The sequence below is a fragment of the Suncus etruscus genome, chromosome 14 (genome assembly GCF_024139225.1).
Source record: "Suncus etruscus isolate mSunEtr1 chromosome 14, mSunEtr1.pri.cur, whole genome shotgun sequence".
NCBI lineage: Eukaryota > Metazoa > Chordata > Mammalia > Eulipotyphla > Soricidae > Suncus > Suncus etruscus.
The window spans coordinates 32358550-32381716 of record NC_064861.1 but is presented as its reverse complement, the minus strand read 5'-3'; the positions used below and the strand labels follow the sequence as shown (position 1 = coordinate 32381716).

At 40.6% G+C, this 23167-nt stretch overlaps 1 protein-coding gene and 1 pseudogene across 1 annotated transcript in view; one reads left to right on the top strand and one right to left on the bottom strand.

Annotated features, from left to right (window-relative positions):
- HSPA4 (heat shock protein family A (Hsp70) member 4) overlaps positions 1–22753 on the top strand; it is a 56836-nt gene extending 34083 nt beyond the window's left edge. The window contains exons 9-19 of the mRNA XM_049786723.1: positions 1221–1372; positions 3059–3165; positions 3678–3811; positions 4811–4992; positions 6170–6259; positions 8435–8587; positions 11257–11382; positions 13557–13664; positions 18301–18420; positions 20379–20540; positions 21210–22753. Of these exons, the coding sequence (XP_049642680.1) occupies positions 1221–1372; positions 3059–3165; positions 3678–3811; positions 4811–4992; positions 6170–6259; positions 8435–8587; positions 11257–11382; positions 13557–13664; positions 18301–18420; positions 20379–20540; positions 21210–21413 (1538 nt within the window). The 3' untranslated portion in view covers positions 21414–22753. The remainder of the gene's footprint in view (positions 1–1220; positions 1373–3058; positions 3166–3677; positions 3812–4810; positions 4993–6169; positions 6260–8434; positions 8588–11256; positions 11383–13556; positions 13665–18300; positions 18421–20378; positions 20541–21209) is intronic.
- LOC126027498 (protein TFG-like) lies at positions 15183–17972 on the bottom strand (annotated as a pseudogene).
- Positions 22754–23167: the final 414 nt, after the last annotated feature.

The window sequence follows — 23167 nt, the reverse complement described above, 5'->3', positions numbered from 1 at the left end:
ATCAAAAGTAATTCTTGGATATAAGTATGAATATATAGAGATAACATTTCTCAGTAATTTCATAATGATAAAAATTTTCTTTTGATGTGCTTATTGGATTAGGCTGAGTTTGGAGAACCTCTTGCTTAATGCAGCAAAGGGAAAATGACTAGACATTAATAGGACACTTAATCTCAAATTAAATGATAGAAAATTGATTTAGGGAATGTGCTACACTTGATCTTAGTCAAAAGGTTACGATTTAGTGATTTAGGGAATATGTTATTAATTTTTAAAAAACCTTTGACAGTGAACATTTACATTCACATTGTGTTGGTGCTAAACTATTTCAAGTGCATCATTAAATCCACATAGGCTCAGCTCTTAAATCAGTGATTAAGAGCAGGACATGTTCTTTTGACACTGGGACCACCCATTTCTTTAAATAGTCCTTAACAAATTGTTAGTGTGTATTGCATAAAATTGACTAAGGATGTTTCATGAGTCACAGCGGAACCTTGTTGTGCACCTTCTTTTTGTTAGGAAGCTGTCATGAGTTGTAATGGATAGATAACTGGAGTTAGTAGATCGCTTCTGAGTCTTCCTTTTTTCTGCCTGCAGGATAGTATCCTCTTATTTTCCTTACGGATGAGTTGACAACTATTGATATTTTTGTCCCCCTTTATTTGGTGAGATGACTTTGGAGATTGTATAGTAATGAATATATCTGTTCCTCCTAAGTCTTGACATGATTTTCCATTCTGCTCCATTGTTTTGACCATCAAAACATACCAGCTTGGGCCCGGAGAGATAGCACAGCGGTGTTTGCCTTGCAAGCAGCCGATCCAGGACCAAAGGTGGTTGGTTCGAATCCCGGTGTCCCATATGGTCCCCTGTGCCTGCCAGGTGCTATTTCTGAGCAGACAGCCAGGAGTAACCCCTGAGCAATGCCAGGTGTGGCCCAAAAACAAAAAAAAAATTAAAAAAAAATACCAGCTTGTTTCTAGCTCTAACACGTGTATTTATATATTTAATATACACATCTGTGTGTAAGTTGAGAGGATGGGTTTGTTACATAGCTATATATTTTGATATATATGATATTGATATGTAGTGATACAATGTATAACATGTAATGATATATTTTTATGTGTGAGATGTTAAATTGCTTCTTTTTTTAAACTGTAAAGCACTAATATTTCAAGATACAGAAATCTAAATGCCCTATTGTTTTAAAATAGAGTTAAGGAAAGAAGATATTTATGCAGTGGAGATAGTTGGTGGTGCGACACGAATTCCAGCAGTTAAAGAGAAGATCAGCAAATTTTTTGGTAAAGAACTTAGTACAACACTAAATGCTGATGAGGCTGTCACTCGAGGCTGTGCGCTGCAGGTGTGTTTCTTTTATTGAATAACCATTTGCTAGTTATTTTAATAGAACAGCAACATGTTAGTTCCCAAGTAACAAGAGGTTAGCTCAGAAAAACTCGGGTATGAAATTTTAACACTTGAATTATAAAATGGATATCAAGTGGTGTTCATGAATGATAATGTTCTTTTCTTTCTTTCTTTCTTTCTTTCTTTCTTTCTTTCTTTCTTTCTTTCTTTCTTTCTTTCTTTCTTTCTTTCTTTCTTTCTTTCTTTCTTTCTTTCTTTCTTTCTTTCTTTCTTTCTTTCTTTCTTTCTTTCTTTCTTTCTTTCTTTCTCTTTCTTCTCTTTTTTTAAAGATTTCCAATTTCTGTTTTATTTAAGTGAAAACAAAAATTCTAACGGAATTTTTTTAAAACTAAACTTTACTTACTTATTTATTTATTTATTTATTTATTTATTTATTTATTTATTATTTTTGGTTTTTGGGCCACACCCGGCTTTGCTCAGGGGTTACTCCTGGCTGTCTGCTCAGAAATAGCTCCTGGCAGGCACGGGGGACCATATGGGACACCTGGATTCGAACCAACCACCTTTGGTCCTGGATCGGCTGCTTGCAAGGCAAACGCCGCTGTGCTATCTCTCTGGGCCCCTAACAGGGAATTTTTATTAAAATTGACATTTATCACATTAGTGATGTAAAGTAGCAGTCTGTGCATGAATTACAAAAATGTTATAGTTCACATAAACCCTGTCAAAAGAGAACTAGGGAACGTGCTTTATTTCATACATTGAGATAGAAAAACTGAGACTGGGGCTGGAGAAGTAGCATGAAGCTAAGGCATTTGCCTTTTCATGCAGAAGGTCATTGGTTCGAATCCTGGTATCCCATATGGTCCCCTGAGCCTGGAGTCAGGAGTAACCTCTGAGCGCTGCCTGGTGTGACCCAAAAACCAAAAACCAAAAAAAAGAAAAAGAAAAAGAAAAACCGAGAGAGGATAAGTTGAAATTTAAAAAGAAATAGACTCAGGGCCGGAGAGATAGCATGGAGGTAGGGTGTTTGCCTTTCATGCAGAAGGACGGTGGTTCAATTCCCAGCATCCCATATGGTTCCCTGAGCCTGCCAGGAGTGATTTCTGAGCGCAGAACCAGGAGTAACCCTTGAGTATTGTCGGGTGTGACCCCAAAACCTAAATAAACAAATAGATTCTTACATATATAAAACAAGTAATGAGAGAGTTCAGTTACTGTAAATAAAAGAAAACCTTGAAATGCTATTGGAATTTTTTGTTTGTTTGTTTTTTGGAGCACACCTGTTTGATGCTCAGGGGTTATTCCTGGCTTGGGGCAACCATATGGGACACCTGGGGATCGAAACTCGGTCCTTCCTTGGCTAGCGCTTGCAAGGCAGACACCTTACCTCTAGTGCCACCTCTCAGGCCCCGAATTTGTCATTTCTTAATTACTAGTAGAGTTGGTCATATTCCTTATATTTGCAAAGTGGTACTATATATCGAGAGTTGGAGTTAGTGGGAAAATTAGAAATAACTAGAATACATTGGTAATTTAACAAATGATACTTAAGCCAGGCATTGATTTGTAATGTAAATGATTGAAAATTACTGATAATGGTCTTCTAAACTCATATTTGTGATACCAATTCATAATGCCTGTATTTGTTAAACGAAATATTTCAAAATTACTATTTCAGTGTGCAATCCTGTCACCTGCTTTTAAAGTCAGAGAATTTTCTATCACAGATGTAGTACCATATCCAATATCTCTGAGATGGAATTCTCCAGCTGAAGAAGGGTCAAGGTAATAATGTTGTCAGTGTGTGGGGTAGTGGAGGGAATTGGCTACACCTGGTCGTACTCAGGCTCAGTGCTCTTGACTTGGTGCTTGGGTTTCACTCTCAGGGTTGGTTGAGGGACATGGTTCTAGGGATTGAACTTGAGCCTCTCCACAAACAAAACATGTGCTCCAGCCCTTTCACTTATCCCTTTTGTGTCCAGTATTGTTATAGTACATGAAGCAGGTATCAATTTTTTGTAATACTAATGCAGTACATGAAACGGGGATTATTTAGAGTAGACCTCAATAATTTTCTATCCTTCATTTCTGTGCTTTATTCTATTTAAACAATTGGTGCTTTGTACGTTCTGATCGAAGTGGTTTTTAAATCCTCCAATGAGCCATATTGAAACTTAAAATCTGGAAATAATGCCACCAGAGTAGAGAAACTAGAGCGGCACTAAAACTATAAACCTAATATGTGTGTAAAAGATTAACTATCCTTAATTTGTTTTTTTTTTTATTCTTTCATTCAGTGACTGTGAAGTGTTTCCAAAAAATCATTCTACTCCTTTCTCTAAAGTGCTTACATTTTATAGAAAGGAGCCTTTCACTCTTGAGGCCTATTACAGTTCTCCTCAAGATTTGCCCTACCCAGATCCTGCTATTGGTAAGTAAAGAGTTGGGAATTAACCAAAATACATACTATGTGAGAGAACTGGTAGTAGAGCAACTAGTATTTTAGAAAGATAATTTGGATCATGAAAATACTTCTAGCCTTGGCTTAGAACCACAATCAGAATATGATCATTATGTAATTGTATCCTTCCTATTGTGTGGAGGTATTTCTTGGCCAATGCACTTGTGGAAATTGTGCTAGATGCTATGGGAAATTAAATGCAGTTCTGGCTTTAACATACTTCTAAAATATACAGCATATTTAAAATGGAGTCATGTTAGATAGAATAGTTGTAGACTTTGAGAACCTCATTCTGGAAATCGTATCACTTAATAGAGCAATTACATTTATAAATACAGACCTAGAATATATGGGTAAATTTGAAGCAGTAGTGAAAGTTGTTGAAAGTTAACAAGATGATAATTCATATTTTGAAAAGTTATAAATTTTAAATAGTAACTGAACTTAGAAGTGGTCATTTTGGGGCCGGAGAGATAGCACAGCGGTAAGGCGTTTGCCTTGCATGCAGAAGGATGGTGGTTTGAATCCTGGCATCCTATATGGTCCCCCGAACCTGCCATGAGTGATTTCTAAGCATAGAGGCAGGAGGAACCTCTGAGCGCTGCTGGGTGTGGACCCCCCCCCCCCCCAAAAAAGGGGTAATTTCTTGATCCTGACAGAAGCAATATGGGATCATTATTTTTTTTCTCAGAGAAATATGTGACAGTTTTAGGGATTTGGAAAAGGCATATGTAAAGGTATTGGAATAATAAATTTGGAGGGTTAGAAGAGATTGAGATGAAGTTGATTTATATAAAAGAAAGGAGATACCTGATTAGTAAGATTCTAAAACTATCTTTTGCTTATTAAAGTGTCATGTTACTTGACCTGTCTTTTGGAAATGGTCATAATCTGGCAATTGGGCATACATCCATCTTTACATTTGTCCTCTCAGATTTTCTGTTCTCTTTTTGTCTTATGTATCCCTAGCTCAGTTTTCAGTTCAGAAAGTCACTCCTCAGACTGATGGCTCCAGTTCAAAAGTGAAAGTCAAGGTTCGAGTAAATGTTCATGGCATTTTCAGTGTGTCCAGTGCATCACTAGTGGAAGTGCACAAATTTGAGGAAAATGAGGAACCAATGGAAACAGATCAGAATGCTAAGGAAGAAGAGGTAATCTGGACATTTTATATCATTTTAGACTAAGTTATGATGGCTAAGAGGTGCTTGTCTGGAAATTAATAGTAAATAGATTGGGTGACAAGGGAAATGCTGTAATAGAACTGCTGAATAGGTTTACATGTCTTTTATGGGTGGGGCCTGGGTAGCTTCAGAAACCTCCCAGGTCTTTCTAACGTGTTTTTGGCATTGAAATCAATGATTGCAGGTATCCACAAGCTGCTTCTGTATCATTATTGTCAGGCTTTTTTCTTTGTCAAGTGTATATACCTCCTTAGGTGCATGCAATAGTTGTGATTTTGTTTGTTTATTTTTGGTTTTTGGGCCACACTTTGTGATGCTCAGGGGTTACTCCTGGCTATGCGCTCAGAAATTGTTCCTGGCTTTGGGGACCATATGGGACGCCGTGGAATCCTAGATTAGTGCATGCAAGGCAAAATGCCCTACCATTTGCACCACCGCTCCAACCCCAATAGTTGTGCTTTTGCGGATGAAAGTCTGATTTTAAAAGTACTTGAAAAAAGGCTGGTCCGATGGCAGTGGTTTATCAGAACTTATTAATGTTAGTATCATAAAGTTGGTATATAAACCCCCCCCTCCCCACTGGTCAATTTGGCTTAAAACAAAAAGTACTTGAAAAAATGGTTAAGAGTTGAGAGAAATTCCTTTTTTTTTTTTTTGGTTTTTGGTTTTTGGGCCACACCTGCCGGTGCTCAGGGGTTACTCCTGGCTGTCTGCTCAGAAATAGCTCCTGGCAGGTACGAGGGACCAGGATTCGAACCAACCACCTTTGGTCCTGGATCGGCTGCTTGCAAGGCAAACGCTGCTGTGCTATCTCTCCGGGCCCGAGAGAAATTCTTAATATATGAGGTAGCTTGGAGAAACTCAACAACTCTCTTCAGATTATGTTGTGTTAAATACTGCCACACTGTGTGCTATATTTGATGGTTTATAAAGCAGTCCTGTGGCCATTCTAGTTTGTATTAAGGCAGGGTGGGTTCATATTATCTCCACTTTATAGATGTATTAACTGAGATCCATAGATGGAATTTGAATGTAGGTCCTTCAGTTGCAGATAATTAGAAATTTTATACTGTTTTACTTTGCTATTGTATCATGCTTAATTTTTACTAGGATTTACGAGTTTCAGGTTTGATACAATGTTTTTCAGAAGATGCAAGTGGACCAGGAAGAATCACATGTTGAAGAGCAGCAGCAGCAGTCACCAGCAGACCATAAGGTGGAGTCAGAAGAAATGGAGGTATATGTTGTTTCAGAGTGTGACTTACTCTCTTTTCACATACATGCTTTTCAGTGAGATAATTAACTGTATGTGTGTGTGGAATTCTGGAGCTCGATGGTTATCTGGTTTCCCTGGAGTTGAGTTGATGGCTGCTGCCTGCAGCTTGCTTTCAGCCGCCTGCAGTTTGAGAGTGGCACACAGGAAACCAGTCATGGGAGAAAGTGCATTTTGGCCTGGGAGTGTTGAGCTGTAGTGGAAGCCTCATTCCCCAAGTCCAGGACATTGGGGAGACACAGGTCTGGAAGCAAATGCTTATTCAGGAAATAATCCACACATGGTTAAGGGGCTAAAACAGGTTCAGGAGCTCCAGCACAAAAGCCTCCCATGCCTAAGAAGATAGCTAGGATAGCTTATTTTCTGCTCTTAAGGATAGCTCCCTTAGGAAAGCCGGAAACAGTTTTTTCCTGAGAACTGGGATCTGAAACCCAGGATCTTTATTACGAACTGCCCTGGGGGTGGAGAACAAGTGGTCTAAAACACCAATTCAAAAGGTGCTCCATTCAAAGGTGTTTCCTACCAATGAATAACAAGCATATGCTGAATAGGGTCCACCTACAAGGAGCCTTTTGTATCTTTCTGAGCCAGCAAAGCTTCTAACTTTCTGCTGCTCTTCCTGCTACTTTTACTAGCTAGATTTAACATAAATCACCTGAGGGTCAGGGTTGACATAACTCAGAAAAGATGAAATGGAAAAGGTGATTTTATAGGTGTATAATAACACTTAACTATTTTTTGGAATGTAATTTTATTAGAAATTCATTTATTTGAATAGTTGGGATTTTTAGGTTTTTGTTTTGGTGGTGGGGAGGGCCACATCTGGCTCTGTTTTCAGGATCTCTTCTTCTGGGGTTGGGGTACATATGGGTACCTGGGATTTAACCCTCATCAGTCATGTTCAAGGCAAGTACTTGACCTGCTGGCTCTGAATGGTTGTTTTTTTTTTGTTTGTTTGTTTTGTTTTTTTTTTTTTTTTTTTTTTGGGGGGGGGGGGCCACACCCAGCGGTGCTCAAGGGTTACTCCTGGCTGTCTGCTCAGAAATAGCTCCTGGCAGGCACGGGGGACCATATGGGATACCGGGATCGAACCAACCACCTTTGGTCCTGTATTGGCTTTTTGCATGGCAAACGCTGCTCTGCTATCTCTCCGGGCCCCTGAATGGTTGTTTTTTTAAATACTTTTGTTTGGGGCCACACTCAACAGTACCCAGGTTCTGGTCTTGTGCTGGAGGGAAGAAGGAAGAAGGTACTTGGGCATTGGTACGCAGAGCATGTGCTTCCAGATGGTCTGAGCCATTTTCTTGCCCTTGTTACTAGTTTTAATCACCATCCTCCTCCCTCTTTCCTTCGTTGATGCTTTCACCATCATTGGGGTTTGCATACACAACTACTCTGGTACTTGCATTTATTTTTATTTCTGGTGTTCACTGGGAGTTGCACCCCTTTTGTTATTTATGATTACCAATTTCCCTGTATTGTCACCAGAAATGGCGTGCAGCTTTTGGGGATCACTGCTTTGGGTCTGAGGTGCTAGAGGTTTACCCCCAAATTACTGTATTTGGGGGCCTTCCAGAGCCTCACTCTGGAAGGGTGATGCTTCAGGGGGCCATGTGGTGCTGGAGATCAGACCCAGGTTGGATGTTCAGATTTATGCTGTGATGTAGCCAATCTCCAGAGCTTATTTTTACCATTCTGTTGGTTGTTGCAATGATCAGTGGTCACATACATGCTAGGTTTTGGTGCTTAGACATTTGGTGTGGTGCCACACTGCTGGCTGTGGCACTTGTACATTTGTATGGTGCTCTTTGGTGGCCGCTTTTTATTTTAGGCCATATCCTGTAATTCTTGGAACCTACTCCTAGCTCTGCACTCAAGGATCAGTCTGGCAGTACTTTGGAAGACCAGCCACTTGGGGATTTAATTCTGGTCAGCTATGTGCAAGAGCATGCTCCTACCACCCTCTGTGCTATTACTTTGGTCCCTTCATTTATATTTTTAACTTTCCATATTTTGTAAGAAACAGTTCTAGGTTATTTATGTCATTAATAAATGAGAAGACATTTGAAAGGGGACCTTTTGGGGAATTTATGCATTTGTGTATTTACATGCTACTCCTAATGTTTTCTGTTACCTTAGACTTCTCAAGCTGGATCAAAAGACAAAAAGATGGACCAACCTCCTCAAGCCAAGAAGGCAAAAGTGAAGATCAGTACTGTTGACCTGCCAATTGAGAATCAGCTTTTATGGCAGATCGATCGAGAGATGCTAAACTTGTACATCGAAAATGAGGTGGTTATTTCAGCTCTTTTAGAATGTTAAGTTAATGTGAACATAGGGTTCTATCTCTGTTTTAGTAAACATGTATTGCGAGTTTGAAGTTTGAGAAAATAATTTGGGTTTTTGGGTACTGCACAGACAGTGTAATAGATGCCACACATTGTCAAAATTCCTTACGATGATATGTTTATATTGCTGGGGCTGTTCAAAGAGTTTTAAAAATATTTTTTTAGGAATGGGTATTCATTTTGGGGCATGTGATTTTTTTTTGGGGGGGGGCACACCCAGTGATGCTCAGTGGTTACTCCTGGCTATGCACTCCTGGCTTGGGAGACCATATGGGACGTCGGGGATCAAACTGAGGTCTATGCTGGGTTAGCTGTGTGCAAGTAAACGCCCTACTGCTGTGCTATCCGCCAGCCTTAGTTTGTGTTTTATGAGATATTTTATGTATCTTTAGGTACTTTTAACAGAATGATGAAACAACTTAGCATTAGTGATAGAACTCCTTGTTTTGCATATTTATACATATAAAACATTTCTAGCCAATATGTAGTACTATTTTTGGGTAGGGGACACACCCTGCAATGCTCAGGGGTTACTTTTGGGTTTTCACTTTGGGTCACTCTTGGAAGTACTTGGGAGTGAGGGGGTTATATGGAATGCTGGGAATTAAAGTTGGATCAGCTGTTTGCTCAATGCAAATGCCTTATCTCTCTGGCTCAATATGTAGTTCTTTATTTTGGAAAGTGAAGCAAAATATGGTGTAATCTTGCTTTTGAATTGAGGGTTTAGTTTTCCTATATATATACATTATATCTTAGAAATAATTTGTTTTACAGAATATTTAGCATTTATGCTATATGAGTAAATTTGATGTTTCTTGGTATTTTATAGCATGCTGACTTGTGACATTGAGCCAGTAGTTATTAAGTTCTTAATTTTGTGTTTCTACGTCTTGTTTCTCTACTCTTTTCTTCTCTTTCCTCCCCTCCCCTCCGCTTCCTTTCCCCTTCTCTTCCCCTTCCCTTCACCCCTCCCCACCTCACCTCACCTCACCTCACCTCACCTCACCTCACCTCACCTCACCTCACCTCACCTCACCTCACCTCACCTCACCTCACCTCACACCTCATCACAGCTCACACCTCATACATCACAGCTCACACCTCATACCTCACACCTCACACCTCACACCTCACACCTCACCTCACCTCACCTCGTGCTGCTCTCAGGTTTACTCCTGGCTCTGTGGCCAGAAATTGCTCCTGGCAGGCACAGGGGACCATATGGGATGCTGGGATTCGAATCACTGTTGGTCCTGGGTTGGCTGCTTGCAAGGCAAATACCCTACTCCTGTGCTATCTCACTGACCCCAACATCTTGTATTTCTTTTTTTTCTTTTTTAAATTATCTTTATTTAAACACCGTGATTACAAATATAATTGTACTTGTATGATTACAGTCATGTAAAGAACACCCCCTTCACCAGTGCAGGATTCCCACCACCAATTTCCCAGATCTACCTACTCCCCACCCCACCCACACCTGTACTCGAGACAGGCTTTCTTTTTCCCTCATTCATTCACATTGTTATGCTAGTTCTCAGTGTAGTTATTTCTTCAACTGCACTTATCATTCTATGTGGTGAGCTTCATGTCATTAGCTGCACCTACATGGGAGGATGGGGGGAAGTAAGGGTTGGGACTGAGGCAGTAAAATATTAGAAATGAGCTTTGTAGGGCAGTATCAAGGTCCCAATACAAGATGGATATTATGGTTATATAGAATATATGCACACAATAATATCAATATGAAAAAAAAGAGAAAATATTTCCACTGACTGTCCCAATATAAACCAGTGCTAGAACAGCCTGCCCTCCTCCCAGAGCGCATTCCCATTAGTGTAGGGAGAGATAGGGGGAAAGCCTGTTGACCCCTATAGAGTTCACCTAGACCAGTGCCCAGGGAAAGACTGAAGTCCAGGGGAGAAAAACCCTATACCTGGCAAGAGCTGGTCTCCAGAATCAAGGACGAAATCAGAAGCCAGATAGCTGCCCGCGCTCCTCCCCATGCACCTCCTCCCTGGAGTATGGAGGGAGGGGGGAACCTGAGGACCACTAAGAGTCCACCTGAACCCACTTCTGGCCATCTGAACTGGCACCCAGGGAAGGCCTGGAGTCAGGGGAAAAAGACAAGGACGGCTGGGGGCCTGCCAAGCCTCCCAGCACTCCCCAGGCTAGGGAGAAAGGTTCTGGTATGGGGCCTCCCCAAACCCCATACCTGGCAAGAGCTGGTCTCCAGAATCAAAGAGGAAACCGGAAGCCAGAACATCTTGTATTTCTATTGGTCTGTTTTTTTCAAATGTACCTCAGAACTCACCTCCCCTCGTCTCCCCTCCCCTCCCCTCTTCTCCTCTTTCTTCCATACCTGGCAGTGCTCAGGGGTTACTCCTGGCTCTATGCTCAGAAATTGCTCCTGGCAGGCTCAGGCAACCATATGGGATGCCGGGATTCGAACCACCATCCTTCTGCATGCAATGCAAATACCCTTTCTCCATGCTATCTCTCCGGCTCCATGATTTTCTTAATTTACTGAATACTGATTCTTCAGCTTTGGATGATTTTTTACATTGTTTAATATCTAAGTGGGAATTACCTAATAACGTATACTGTTTCCAGGGCAAGATGATCATGCAGGATAAGCTGGAGAAGGAGAGGAATGATGCTAAGAACGCAGTAGAAGAATATGTGTATGAAATGAGAGACAAGCTTAGTGGTGAATATGAGAAGTTTGTGAATGAAGATGTAAGTATGTGCTACATTATTTGTTAGCCAGGACTATCCTAAAATGTGTTATGTTTGTATATATAGGTATATAGTGAGATAATTAGAAATGTACTTTGGGGGGCAGAAATTTTCATGCTATTAAGTATTGGCATGGAATAATTGCATACTCTGAAGCATATATTTTAGAATTTTTACTTGCTATTATTAATACTGATTTTCTTCAAATTGACTCATTTTTTGGTTTTGTTTTGATTTGTTTTGTTTTGGAACTATTTCAGTAGTGCTCAGGGTTAACTTCAGGGTCTGTGCTCTTTGTGGACTCAGGACCATATGAGGTGCCGGGAAATCGAACCTTGGTCAACCACATGCAAGGCGAATGCCCTCCTTCAACACTATCACTATCTTTTCCCTATTTTTACTCTGCCACTTCTCCTTCCTTCTTCTTGAGTATATACCTCTGCCTGGGTTATATATATTCCCATGTGGGCCAGCAGTTGAGTGGTCATGTTGGCAAAGCTTGGGGCCTAGGCCTGGTGGTGTTTGGGGATTATACCCATCCGTGTGTCACCAGGGATTAAACCAGGGTTCATGCTTTGTATGCATCCTAACCCTTATTTCAACTTATTTAAAATATTTGTTTATTTTTGTTTCTTTTAGGCCACACTTATTGGTACTCTTAAGCCTTATTGGTACTCTAGGCTTACTCCTGACTATTTGATAGGGGACCATATTATATGCCATAGATTGAGCCACGTCTATAGCATGCTATGTATTATCTCACCGGCCTCCTAATTTGTTTGATTTTTTTTTTTTTGGTACCACCTCTTGTGGTATTCAGGGCTTATTTCTGCTGTACATTCAAGGATCTCTGTTGACTGACTCAGGAGACCACTTGGGGTAATGGAACCCTGCTTGGCCTCTTGTAAGGTAAGGCAAGTGCCTTACCTGATCACTATCTCTCAGCCCCCACCTCTCACTGATTTTTATTTGTGGGAATCACACCTGGCGATGCGCAGGAGTTACTCCTGGCTTTGCACGCAAGAATCATTCCTGGTGGTATTCTGGGTATCATATGGGATGTTGGGGGTTGAATCAGGTTGGTTGTGTGTAAGAAAAATACCTTGTTCACTATACTATTGCTTTGGCTCTTACCCCTCAGTTTCAAAAAGCAGTTAAAATTTTATTTTAACATTGATTCACCAAGTTGTTCCTAATATCATAATTGCAGGCATTAAATGGTCAAGCACCAATTCCACCACCAGTGTGACCTTCCTTTAAACAGTGCCCCCAATTTTCCATCCACCACCATAGACTGTTTCTTTGCAGGTACGAATTGTTTGTTAGAACAAAAGGGGTCAATTTGAAATTACTTTCTTAAAGATTTAGTAGGCTGTGGTTGGTGCTAGGTGAGCCGTCTTTGCTACTATTTAGACTCACTGAGTTTGTTAGATTACCTTGTAACTTTTCCATCAGATTACCTGTGATACTACTGGGCTGATACTAAAATTTTGAGGCAAGAAGCTGTGCAGTCCAGAGTTTATAGATCTGAAACAAATTTGATGTTGAGGCTTAGTTGTGGATCTGGGCTATTTCTGCTGGAGGGTGTGAGGTATGCTACTGAGGGGCTGCAGAAGTTCCTTTCTCTTTCTCTCCCTCTTCTTTCCCTCCCTCCCTTCTCTCTTTCCTCCTTGCTCTCCCTCCCTCACTCTCTCCCTTGCTCTTACCTTCCCCACTCCCTTTCTGAGAATGCTACAGAGGTATCAGCCAGGACCCGACTGTCTGGTCAGTACTAGTGGCCATTATTTTCTCTTGGAGTTTGGTAGAGGATCCTACAGGCAGATTTTAATTATGAAGTTTCCAAAGGGTCCTTTATTGTAGAGGGAATAATGAATTAAAAACACCTGTCGCTATCAAAGCATTGTTTGTTGATCCAGTTACTCTGTTTACTCTATTCCTCATTTCTCACCCTGCCTTGGTATTCTTTTTGCACATTTTAAAGCAGATCCAGGTAGTGTGGTGTACTCTGTTCCTGAATTGGTGAATTCAGGATTTTTGTTGGTTTTTTTCTTTTGCGATTCTGCTGTTTTACTAAAGGTGTCACACATAGGCAAAGCATACACTCTACACTGACCTACATCTCCAGCCCTCACTTGGTTTTTATTATACTTATTAAATATTTCATTTATCTCTAGGACCGTAACAATTTTACCTTGAAGCTTGAGGACACTGAGAATTGGTTGTATGAGGATGGAGAAGACCAACCAAAGCAAGTCTATGTTGATAAATTGGCTGAATTAAAAGTAAGTGACTCTTGGGCTATAGAGACAATACATCAGGTGGGACACTTGACTTGCACGCAGTTGACCTGGGGTGGATTCCCAACACCATGTATAGTCCTCCAAGTTCTGCTAGGAGTTATCCATAAGTACAGAGCCAGTAGTAAGTCCTGAATACAGCTGAATGTGACATAAAACCAAAAAGGTTTATTTTATTTTTTTTTTAAGGTTTATTTTTTGAACCCCTTCCCCCCCCCAAAAAAAAAAATCTCTCAAAATAGGGAATTTGCAGTTCATGTAATGAAGGCAGGTTGAAGGTGATTGAATAGCTGTCTCCTTAATCACTTAGGTTCATAACAATTTATTTTGCTGGGGTGGGCAAAATTTGGTAAAGGTGGGCATATTTGTTAATGCTAAGGGGTTACTCCTGGCTCTGCACTCAGGGATGACCATATGGGATGACAGGGATTGAACCTGGGTTAGCAGTGTGCAAGGCAAGATTTCTACCAACTGTACTTTGCTTATCGATTCTTAATTTTTCTGAAAACTTAAGTTTAGACTAAACTGTCTCACTGAGTTGGAGATAGAGTACTTTGGAAGAGGCAAAGATAAGACTAGCAAGATTGTTCCTATCTTTTTTTTTTTTTTTTGATCCTATCTTAATTAATCCACCTGCAGTGCTTTGGGACATGGTTGTCTATATAGCTTTGATTCTCAAAGTGCCAGGTTTTTGTATTTAAGGAATCTTATCTTTAAATCTGGATAAAGACACAAAGAAGTATCTAAAGCTCTGAGACCTTTTGTTAGGAAAAAGATGCAAAGGCCCATCAAGAACGGTTCACCTTTCAGTTAGTTTCATGCTATGTGGAAATAGTTTCTTGCTATTGGAAATAGCCCTGAAAATCCCCTTAGATTTCCTCAAAGATAAAAATGCCCACGGATTTTTATCATTCTGGCAAGAATAACAAACCCTTCATTGAGATCTTTTGCATTGAATTTTTTATACCTTTCAGTACAGAAAATAATGATGGCTTTAACTGTTGTCAGCTTACAACTAGTAGTTCTGTCTCTTCTGTTTTCTCAAGGTATTTGCAGCAGTATCATGCTTTATTTGTCTATATTGGTTGAGGGTTTGAGGCATACTTGGTGGTGTTTAAGTGTCAGTTTCAGTGGTATTAAGGGGGGGTGACCATGTGGTATTGGGGACTGAACATGGTCCCTCTACATGTGCAAAAGCCATGTGTTCAGCCTTTTGAGTCATTTTTTCTGCATGGAGCCTCTCATGTATGTAATAATATTCCATTTATTGTTTTGAAACCACTGTTTTTATTTCAATAAAAATTAAAAGATACAGTTATTGATTTACAGTGAGAAAAACTGAAAACCCATAAACTAAATTTCTCATCAAGGACATCATTTAGAGAAGAACCTGATTTAAGATATAATGCTTGGCAATTGACTATTATGCAGATAGAAAAGATCAAATCGTGAACTTTGGTGCAATTAGAAGGAACTGGAGGCTATCATGTTAAGCAAATTAATTCAGAAGGAGAAGGACAAATACTGGATAACACTGATCTGTGGAAGATAGAGACAAAACCACAGGAAAAAACGGTACTGAACTAACACACCAAAGGTGATATAGGGACAGTGAAGGGTCAGGGGCTCAATTCCATAAACTACAACAACTACCTAAACTACAGAACATTTAATTACATAAGTAAAACACACTGCTTTTATAAAGCACAGTGCTTGGTCCAAAGAAAGGGAGAAAAGGAACAGAGTTTTGCATGTAGAAGACCTAGGTTTCACCCTTAGAACAATATTGTCCCCCAAGCATCAGGTAGGATCCAAAAACCAAAAAAAATAAATGTATAAAATACACTGCTTTTACTTCTACAAAAGATATTGCTAATAGCACAAAATTATACAGCACTATTCACAAAACCAAATTTAACTGATGTTGATTCTAACCTCCATTTTAAAAGATATTTGAATTACAAGTTAATAAAAGAAAGGTTCTAGAAGGAAAGAGAAATGAACTAAAATGTCAACTAAGTTCTATGTGAAATGAATAACATTTCATTTTTCTATCCCCATGGTCACCACTAAACAGTGACTGGTAGGAATTACTCTCATCTTTCAGACTCTTTATTTGCTTAAACATTTTAAAAGTCTCTTCCTTTCCAATAGTCAGAAGTGTGCTTGACCATTTTTAAAGCCAAAACGTACCGTTTATAAGTAAATCAGAATTGTTCACAATTATATCCACACTGTAAAGGCATATTTAACTTCCACCATTACCAACAATGCCCTAGTAAACAAAAAGACACTTGTGTACATGTACATATTTGTCCTCAAGCTCTATTTTACCTTCACTCTGTCCTGTTTGTGTCCGAGCTCTTGAATACGGTGACTATTGGGGCTGAACTTCAGGCTGGTGAGCTGCAGATGAAGAGGAAGCAATGCTATCAGTTGTTCCTAAATGGTCTTCATCAGGAGTACTAGGTGGCCCAGAAACTTGATCATCTGTTAAGCCAAATGCTGACATGACACTTTTTAATTGATTTCATCTTGTTTTGTTTTTTTTTTCTTTTTTTGAGTGGGGGGGAGTTGGGTCACACCCGGTAGTGCTCAGAGGGTACTCCTGGCTCCACGCTCAGAAATTGCTCCTGGCAGGCTTGGGGGACCATATGGGATGCCGGGGTTCGAACCAATGACCTTCTGCATAAAAGGCAAACGCCTTACCTCCATGCTATCTCTCTGGCCCCATTGTCTTGGTTTTTTAAAGGGTCAAAAGCTGACATACTTGCTGCCATAACCTGAGTAGATTGTTTTCCAGAAGAGACAGAAGCAGCAGGCTTTTCTTCCCTGTCATCCACACTATCATTCTCAGTAATATTGGTGGCAGGTCCTGTTTCTCCAGGTGGTTCCAAGCTATCCAAAAGGCGATTCACTTTATTTTGAAGTTCTATCAATTCTCGACAGAGATATTTCACCTGACTTGATTCAAGGGGTCTTGATTGGCCGTTAACAAATAATTTAATTTTAGTATCCTACTACACTGAATTACAAAGGAAAGGTCAGAACTATCAAAAATTGTTATGAGGTCTCCATCTCCATCTCCATCTTCATCCTTAATCTTTATTGTAACTTCATCATTACTCAAAAGCTCTCCCCTAAATACTCCTTGGATCACTAGCACTAATTCATCATAAGTAATACCTTCCTTATGAATGGGAATTCGCCGAATATCTTCTCTTAAGTTGAACTTTGATGATTAGTTTCCCACTCAAGTCCAACTGTCCATTTTTGGTGGACTCAGGATGGTCTAGCTATACAATTCGAGGAAAAAGATGCCTGTCCGCCAAGCACCAGGCTATCCAACTGTCAACGCCGCCGCCAAGGACTTGTGCCATCTAGAGTAGACAAGGCAACAGTGGTGGTCCCATTCATTTGCCCTCTATGGCCGCTGCACCTTGCCTGTCGCTTGCTCACGCAGCCTGAGCTCACCAAGCCTAGCGACAACCAAATATTCCAACTTGTATTAAGAGAAAGTGTAACCATAATTTAAAATTTGAAAAATTATTATTATCACCATATAAGTCAATTTTTTTTTCTTGTTTTTGCTTTTGGGTTACACCTGGCTGGGCTCAGGGGTTACTCCTGGCAGGCACAGGGGACCATATGGGATGCTGGGATTTGAACCACTGTCTGTCCTGAATTGGCTGCGTGTAAGGCAAACAACCTACTGCTGTGCAATCTCTCCAAGCCCATAAGTCAGTTTTTAAATAAAGTTCTAGTTGTTAAGATAAATTTTTTTTTTTTTTTATGTTTTTTTGGTTTTTGGGTCACACCCGGCAGGCTCAGGGGTTACTCCTGGTTCCAGGCTCAGAAATCGCTCCTGGTAGGCTCAGGGGACCATATGGGATGCCGGGATTCGAACCAGTGACCTTCTGCATGAAAGGCAAACACCTTACCTCCATGCTATTTCTCTGGCCCCAACATAATTATATTTATTACCCAGATCCAAATAGTTTTTGAACATTTTCTTGATACATCTCCTAAATTTGTATCAAGTTTTCCTTACATTTTTAAAATTTAGTTGAAGGAATAAATCTTTTGTGGTCAGAGAGTATAGTAGGTAAGGCTTTATTTAGCCTTGCATGTGCTGACCTGGGTTTGATCCCCAGCACTGCTGACCTGACTGAGCACTGCCAGGTGTGATCCCTGAGCACAGTGCCAGGAGCAATGCCAAAAACCAAAAGAAAAAAGAAATGGGTCTTTTGTCCTACATCATTTCACTCTAGTCTGGATTCTGTTGATTCTCATCTCAGTTTAATATCTGGTGGGTAGTTAGATTAAAGACAAGTTTAAGATGGTCCCCCCCCCCCCCCCCGCCCTAATTGCATTTAACATTTAGTGTTGTTATGTTGTTGGTGAGAGACTAATTTGTGGTTGTTTTCCATTGTATTTTGAAAATTGGGTCTCAGGTGACAAAGTGGCACCACGTGATAATTTTGTTTTCATACTTTAAAGTTAAGGGAAAAATGACTGGTTATCTATCACATAGTCATTGTAATTTTGATTTACTAGTAGATGCAAAACTACCTTGATAGAGTTTGTGTTGTCACATTAGTAATTTCTCTGTTCTTTTAAGAATCTAGGCCAACCAATTAAGATGAGATTCCAGGAGTCCGAAGAAAGACCAAAAGTATTTGAAGAACTAGGGAAACAAATTCAACAGTACATGAAAATTATCAGCTCTTACAAAAATAAGGTAATTTTTTTCTCCCTTTTTTCCTGTTTTTGTTTTGTTATGTGTTAGTTTTGGTAAGGAGGGGGGATAGGGAGTACAATGCTCAGGAGTCACATCTGTACTTAAGAATCACTCCTGGGGGGGGCGGTGTGATAGCATAGCTGTAGGGCGTTTGCCTTGCATGCGGCTGACCCAGGATAGACCTGGGCTCGATCTGCGGCGTCCCATATGGTTCCCAAGCCAGGAGCAATTTCTGAGCACATTGCCAGGAATAACTCCTAAGCATCATCAGGTTTGGCCCACAAACCAAAAATCAGTCACTCCTGGAGATGCTTAGGGAACCATGTCTGGGATAGAACTGGAATCAGCTGCATGCAAGGCAGCTGCCTTACCACTTGTACAGTCTCTGACCCACAGTATTTTCTGCTGTTCTTTAATAGATCGAACTTGAAATTAAATCCATCCTTCCTTCCTTCCTTCCTTCCTTCCTTCCTTCCTTTCTTTCTTTCTCTTTCCTTCCTTCCTTCCTTCCTTCCTTCCTTCCTTCCTTCCTTCCTTCCTTCCTTCCTTCCTTCCTTCCTTCCTTCCTTCCTTCCTTCCTTCCTTCCTTCCTTCCTTCCTTCCTCCCTCCCTCCCTCCCTCCCTCCCTCCCTCCCTCCCTCCCTCCCCCCCCCATGCTTGGAGAACCATATGAAATTCCAGATATTAAACCTGGGTCCGGCCCCCCCCCCTTTGAATTTTATTTAAGATTTTTTTCCCGTCAGACAGAGATCCTAGTCCAACAGATTGCTCAGATTGCCTTGGCTCAAATCCTGGCATTGGGGTTTGAACTCTTGACTTTACTTGTTGGGCAAGCACTTTACACACTGAGCCATCTCCGGGGCTCCTCAGTTTTTGTCTTAGTGCTGTTAAATTAATCAGTTAGTGACTAATTAACTAGTGAAATTAATTAGTGACTTATTCTCTCTGACCTTTTAGTGAATATATCAAGACAAACAGACACACACACACATTTTGGGGGGGGGGGCACCCATTGGCCATACTGGCTTTTGTTTAGGGCTTATTTCTGGCTCTGCATTCAGGAATTATTTCTGGCAGATTCTGGGGATCAAACCCAGTTTGGTCGCATGAAAGGCAGACACCTTACCCATTGCACTATTGCTCTGACCCCGGATGTTATAATTTGTTTATATCCTGTGTTTAGGGATCACTTTAGCATTGCTTGATGAGCCATGTTGGACCTGGGTGGGCCACAGGCAAGGCAAGGACCTTACCTGCTCTACTTATCTTTCTTGATATTCCAGTGTTATAATAGTATTATGGGGTTGCATGCCAGGAGAATCAATATATTTCCTGCCTCTTTCTCAGGGCAGAGTTCACACACTTGACCAACCTGTCCCGTTGCCACCCATCCTTATTCCCAAAGTGGGAGTTGCCCATTTTAGGCTTAGATTTTACAGATTACAGCTTTCTACACCACATTAGAGTTTCTCATCTGCAAAGGTTGTCTCAAACTGCAAAGGGGGCCTCCAGACAGAATTCTGTACAGGATTCAGTTTCTAGGACTGATTACTGTAGTAATCTTCCTATTGGTCGTTTTTGGCCTTGCCTGTCTCCTGAATGAAAGTAATGAAACCTTTGTTAAACTTTGGCTCTTAATTTCTACCTTGAGTTGTGTTTTCCTTTGGCACCCCAAAGGGGGGTGGGGGGATACTCACTGCAATTGGGTTGTTCCTAGTTCTGCGCTCAGAAATTAATCCTGGTAGGTTTGGTGGACCATATGGGATTCTGGGGATCAAACCTGGGTCAAATGTGTGCAAGGTAAACACCTTACCTGCTGTGCTATAGCACTGTTAAGTAAATGTTTGACTATTTAGATTGAAAGAGGATCACTTTTTGGAGGCAGTTGAAGAACTAGATAATATTTGGGCTGGAAGAGGATCATCATTTGACATATTTCTGGTTGCTGTTGGTTTTAGGAGGACCAGTATGAGCATTTGGATGCTGCTGACATGGTAAAAGTTGAGAAAAGCACAAATGAGGCAATGGAGTGGATGAATAACAAGCTGAATCTGCAGAACAAGCAGAGTTTGACCATGGATCCAGTTGTCAAGGCAAAAGATATTGAAGCCAAAATTAAGGTAATAGGGGGTTGTGGTTATATATAGAAAATTATCTTTCTTGGGGCCGGAGAGATAGCATGGAGGCAAGGCGTTTGCCTCTCATGCAGAAGGTTGGTGGTTCGAATTCCAGCATCCCATATGGTCCCCTGAGCCTGCCAGGAGCGATTTCTGAGTGTAGAGCCAGGAGAAACCCCTAAGCGCTGCCGGGTGTGACCCAAAAACAAAAAACAAAAAACAAAAAAACAAAAAAAAAAAAGAAAATTATCTTTCTTGTTAGCCTTATCAGTAGTATTTGTGTGTGTGTGAGTGTGGGTGAACCTAGGGCTTCATAGAAATGAAGCACATGCTTTACCACTGAATCCCACCGGTAAGCCTTCTGTTAATAGTCTTTAAAGTGGCATTTAAAGGAAACTAACTTCATAGTTTTGGATCTTTGACCACAGCTTGGCAGTGCCCAATTCAGTGCTGGGTGGTACCCAGTGGTGATGAGGATGGAACTTGGGCCTCCTGCAGGGAAAGCATGTGCTCCACCCAGTTGTTCAACCATCTTTCTAGGCCTGGAAATATCATAATTGCCTCTTAGCTTCTAACTTAGATATTGGTGGGAGAGGTTAGAGTTACTTGAATTTAGCACTTAATTGTTAGCTTTATAAGAAATCACAGTATTTTTAATTCCTACCTTCTTAGGAGCTGACGAGTTTCTGTGGCCCTATAATTTCAAAGCCCAAGCCCAAAGTGGAACCTCCAAAAGAGGAGCAAAAAAATGCAGAGCAAAATGGACCAGTGGATGGACAAGGAGACAACCCAGGCACTAAAGCTGCAGAGCAGGGTACAGACACTGCTGTGTCTTCGGATTCAGACAAGAAGCTTCCTGAAATGGACATTGATTGATTCTGACAGTTGTTTATATTAAAACAGACTATTATAAAGCTTTAAGTTGTCAACTTTGTTCTAAATATCAACTAGAGTAATCAAAATACTGGAGATTTCTTAGTCAGTTTTTAGGGGGACTTTCGGGGAGGGGATATAGGTAATGTATGGAGCATTTTGACTTCTAAATAGTTAGATACAGAAATTTAAGTGCATTGTATCTTTTTCATAATGGTACTATTTAGAGGTTCAGTTAGTCTTACTGAACTTATGCTTCACTCCCTTTATGTTTAATCATACTTCTATAAAGATGTTTGTATTGGAAAGTTGAGCTATAGCAGAGGTTATAATTAGCTATCAAGCCCACTTTCCACCCTGATACAATGGCAGGAACTCTCATTGTGCTTAAAAACCGATTGTGGATATTGCCGAGCAGGCTCTCCCCTCCTGGTGTGGGTCTCCCTCTTCCTGAGGGCTAGAGCATAACCTGACAGGTGTGGCTTGATGGAGCCAAACAAAGAAATGCTCTTGTGTTTCTTCACCTTTCACTCCCCCCAACTTGTCTCCCTCTTAGCTCAAGGAGCCCCCGTTACAATGCCATATGCTGCTCTTGGAAGCTAGATCCCCCTCACCAGGAGCAAGTTGTTGACAGATTTTTAAACCTGGAGTCTCTCCAGGGAAAGTATAAAGTATGTTCCTGAAGTTACCTTCTCTAGTCCCCTAAGTATCTTCACTAACAGTCCTAAAATCTGAATAATTTTTCTTTGGAAAGATAGACATGGGTAGATGTATTGTCATATAGAATTGATAAATTTACCTAAGGATTCTTGTTAATTATGGTGTAAAGATTTGTTTTCTGGTCTGTTTGTCAGGCAAGAAATGTTCTGTGTAAATTTGAGGTACAGCCTGAAGTTCAAGGACACAATTTCTTTTCTAACTCACTATTATCATGTATTAAGTGTTAATCTGTCACGAATCTGCCAATTTGTTAACAGCTGACAGGTTGTATTTAAGACTAACATACACTGGATTGTACTGGATGAGGCTGAAAAGTGTTAGAGTGTTATGCCTGACGTGAGCAGTACCTCGTTCTTCCTGTACACCCAATGTCAGGAGCGCCAAAGCATTTCCTAGGACTGTTACTTGAGGCAGTATTCAAAGAAGTGTGAGGCATTTTGGAAAATCTAAGGGAAGTTGATGTTAGAAGCCAGAGCTGGTACCTGCCTTAGAAATTGTTCATCTTTGTTGGTTACATTCTCTGGATCCTTGTAATAATTGTTATTCTGTATTACAGAGTGCTCCTCTGTAAATTTTGGCCTATGTTGTTAGAAATAAGATTATACCTTGCATATTTAGACTAAGTTTCTGTCCATCTTTGCACTGAAATATTAGCGCGTATATGCTCTAGAGTGCTATAAAATTGCTCAGAGAGAAGATGGAAGTGAGTGTTTTTATGTTGGTGTGTAAGCAGGTATGGAAATCTTTGGCACCAGAACTTGGCCTTGTTCTCACAGCGTCTTCTGTCTGTCCTTCCTGTCATGCTCCAAGAGTTCCACTTGACCTAGTATGAGGTCAGTAGCTACTTTGGAGTACTGGCTTTAGAAGAATCAAGCCAATTCTTACAGATTCAGATTTTCAACAGATTCAGCCCTTTCATGGCCATCTCTTAAAAATTTGTGTGTGTGTGTGTGTGTGTCGTGCACACGTCAGGGTTGTGTGTGGGTGTTGGGTTGGGGTGAATCTGAAGTTTAAATTAGAAATTTGGGGATGTGCTC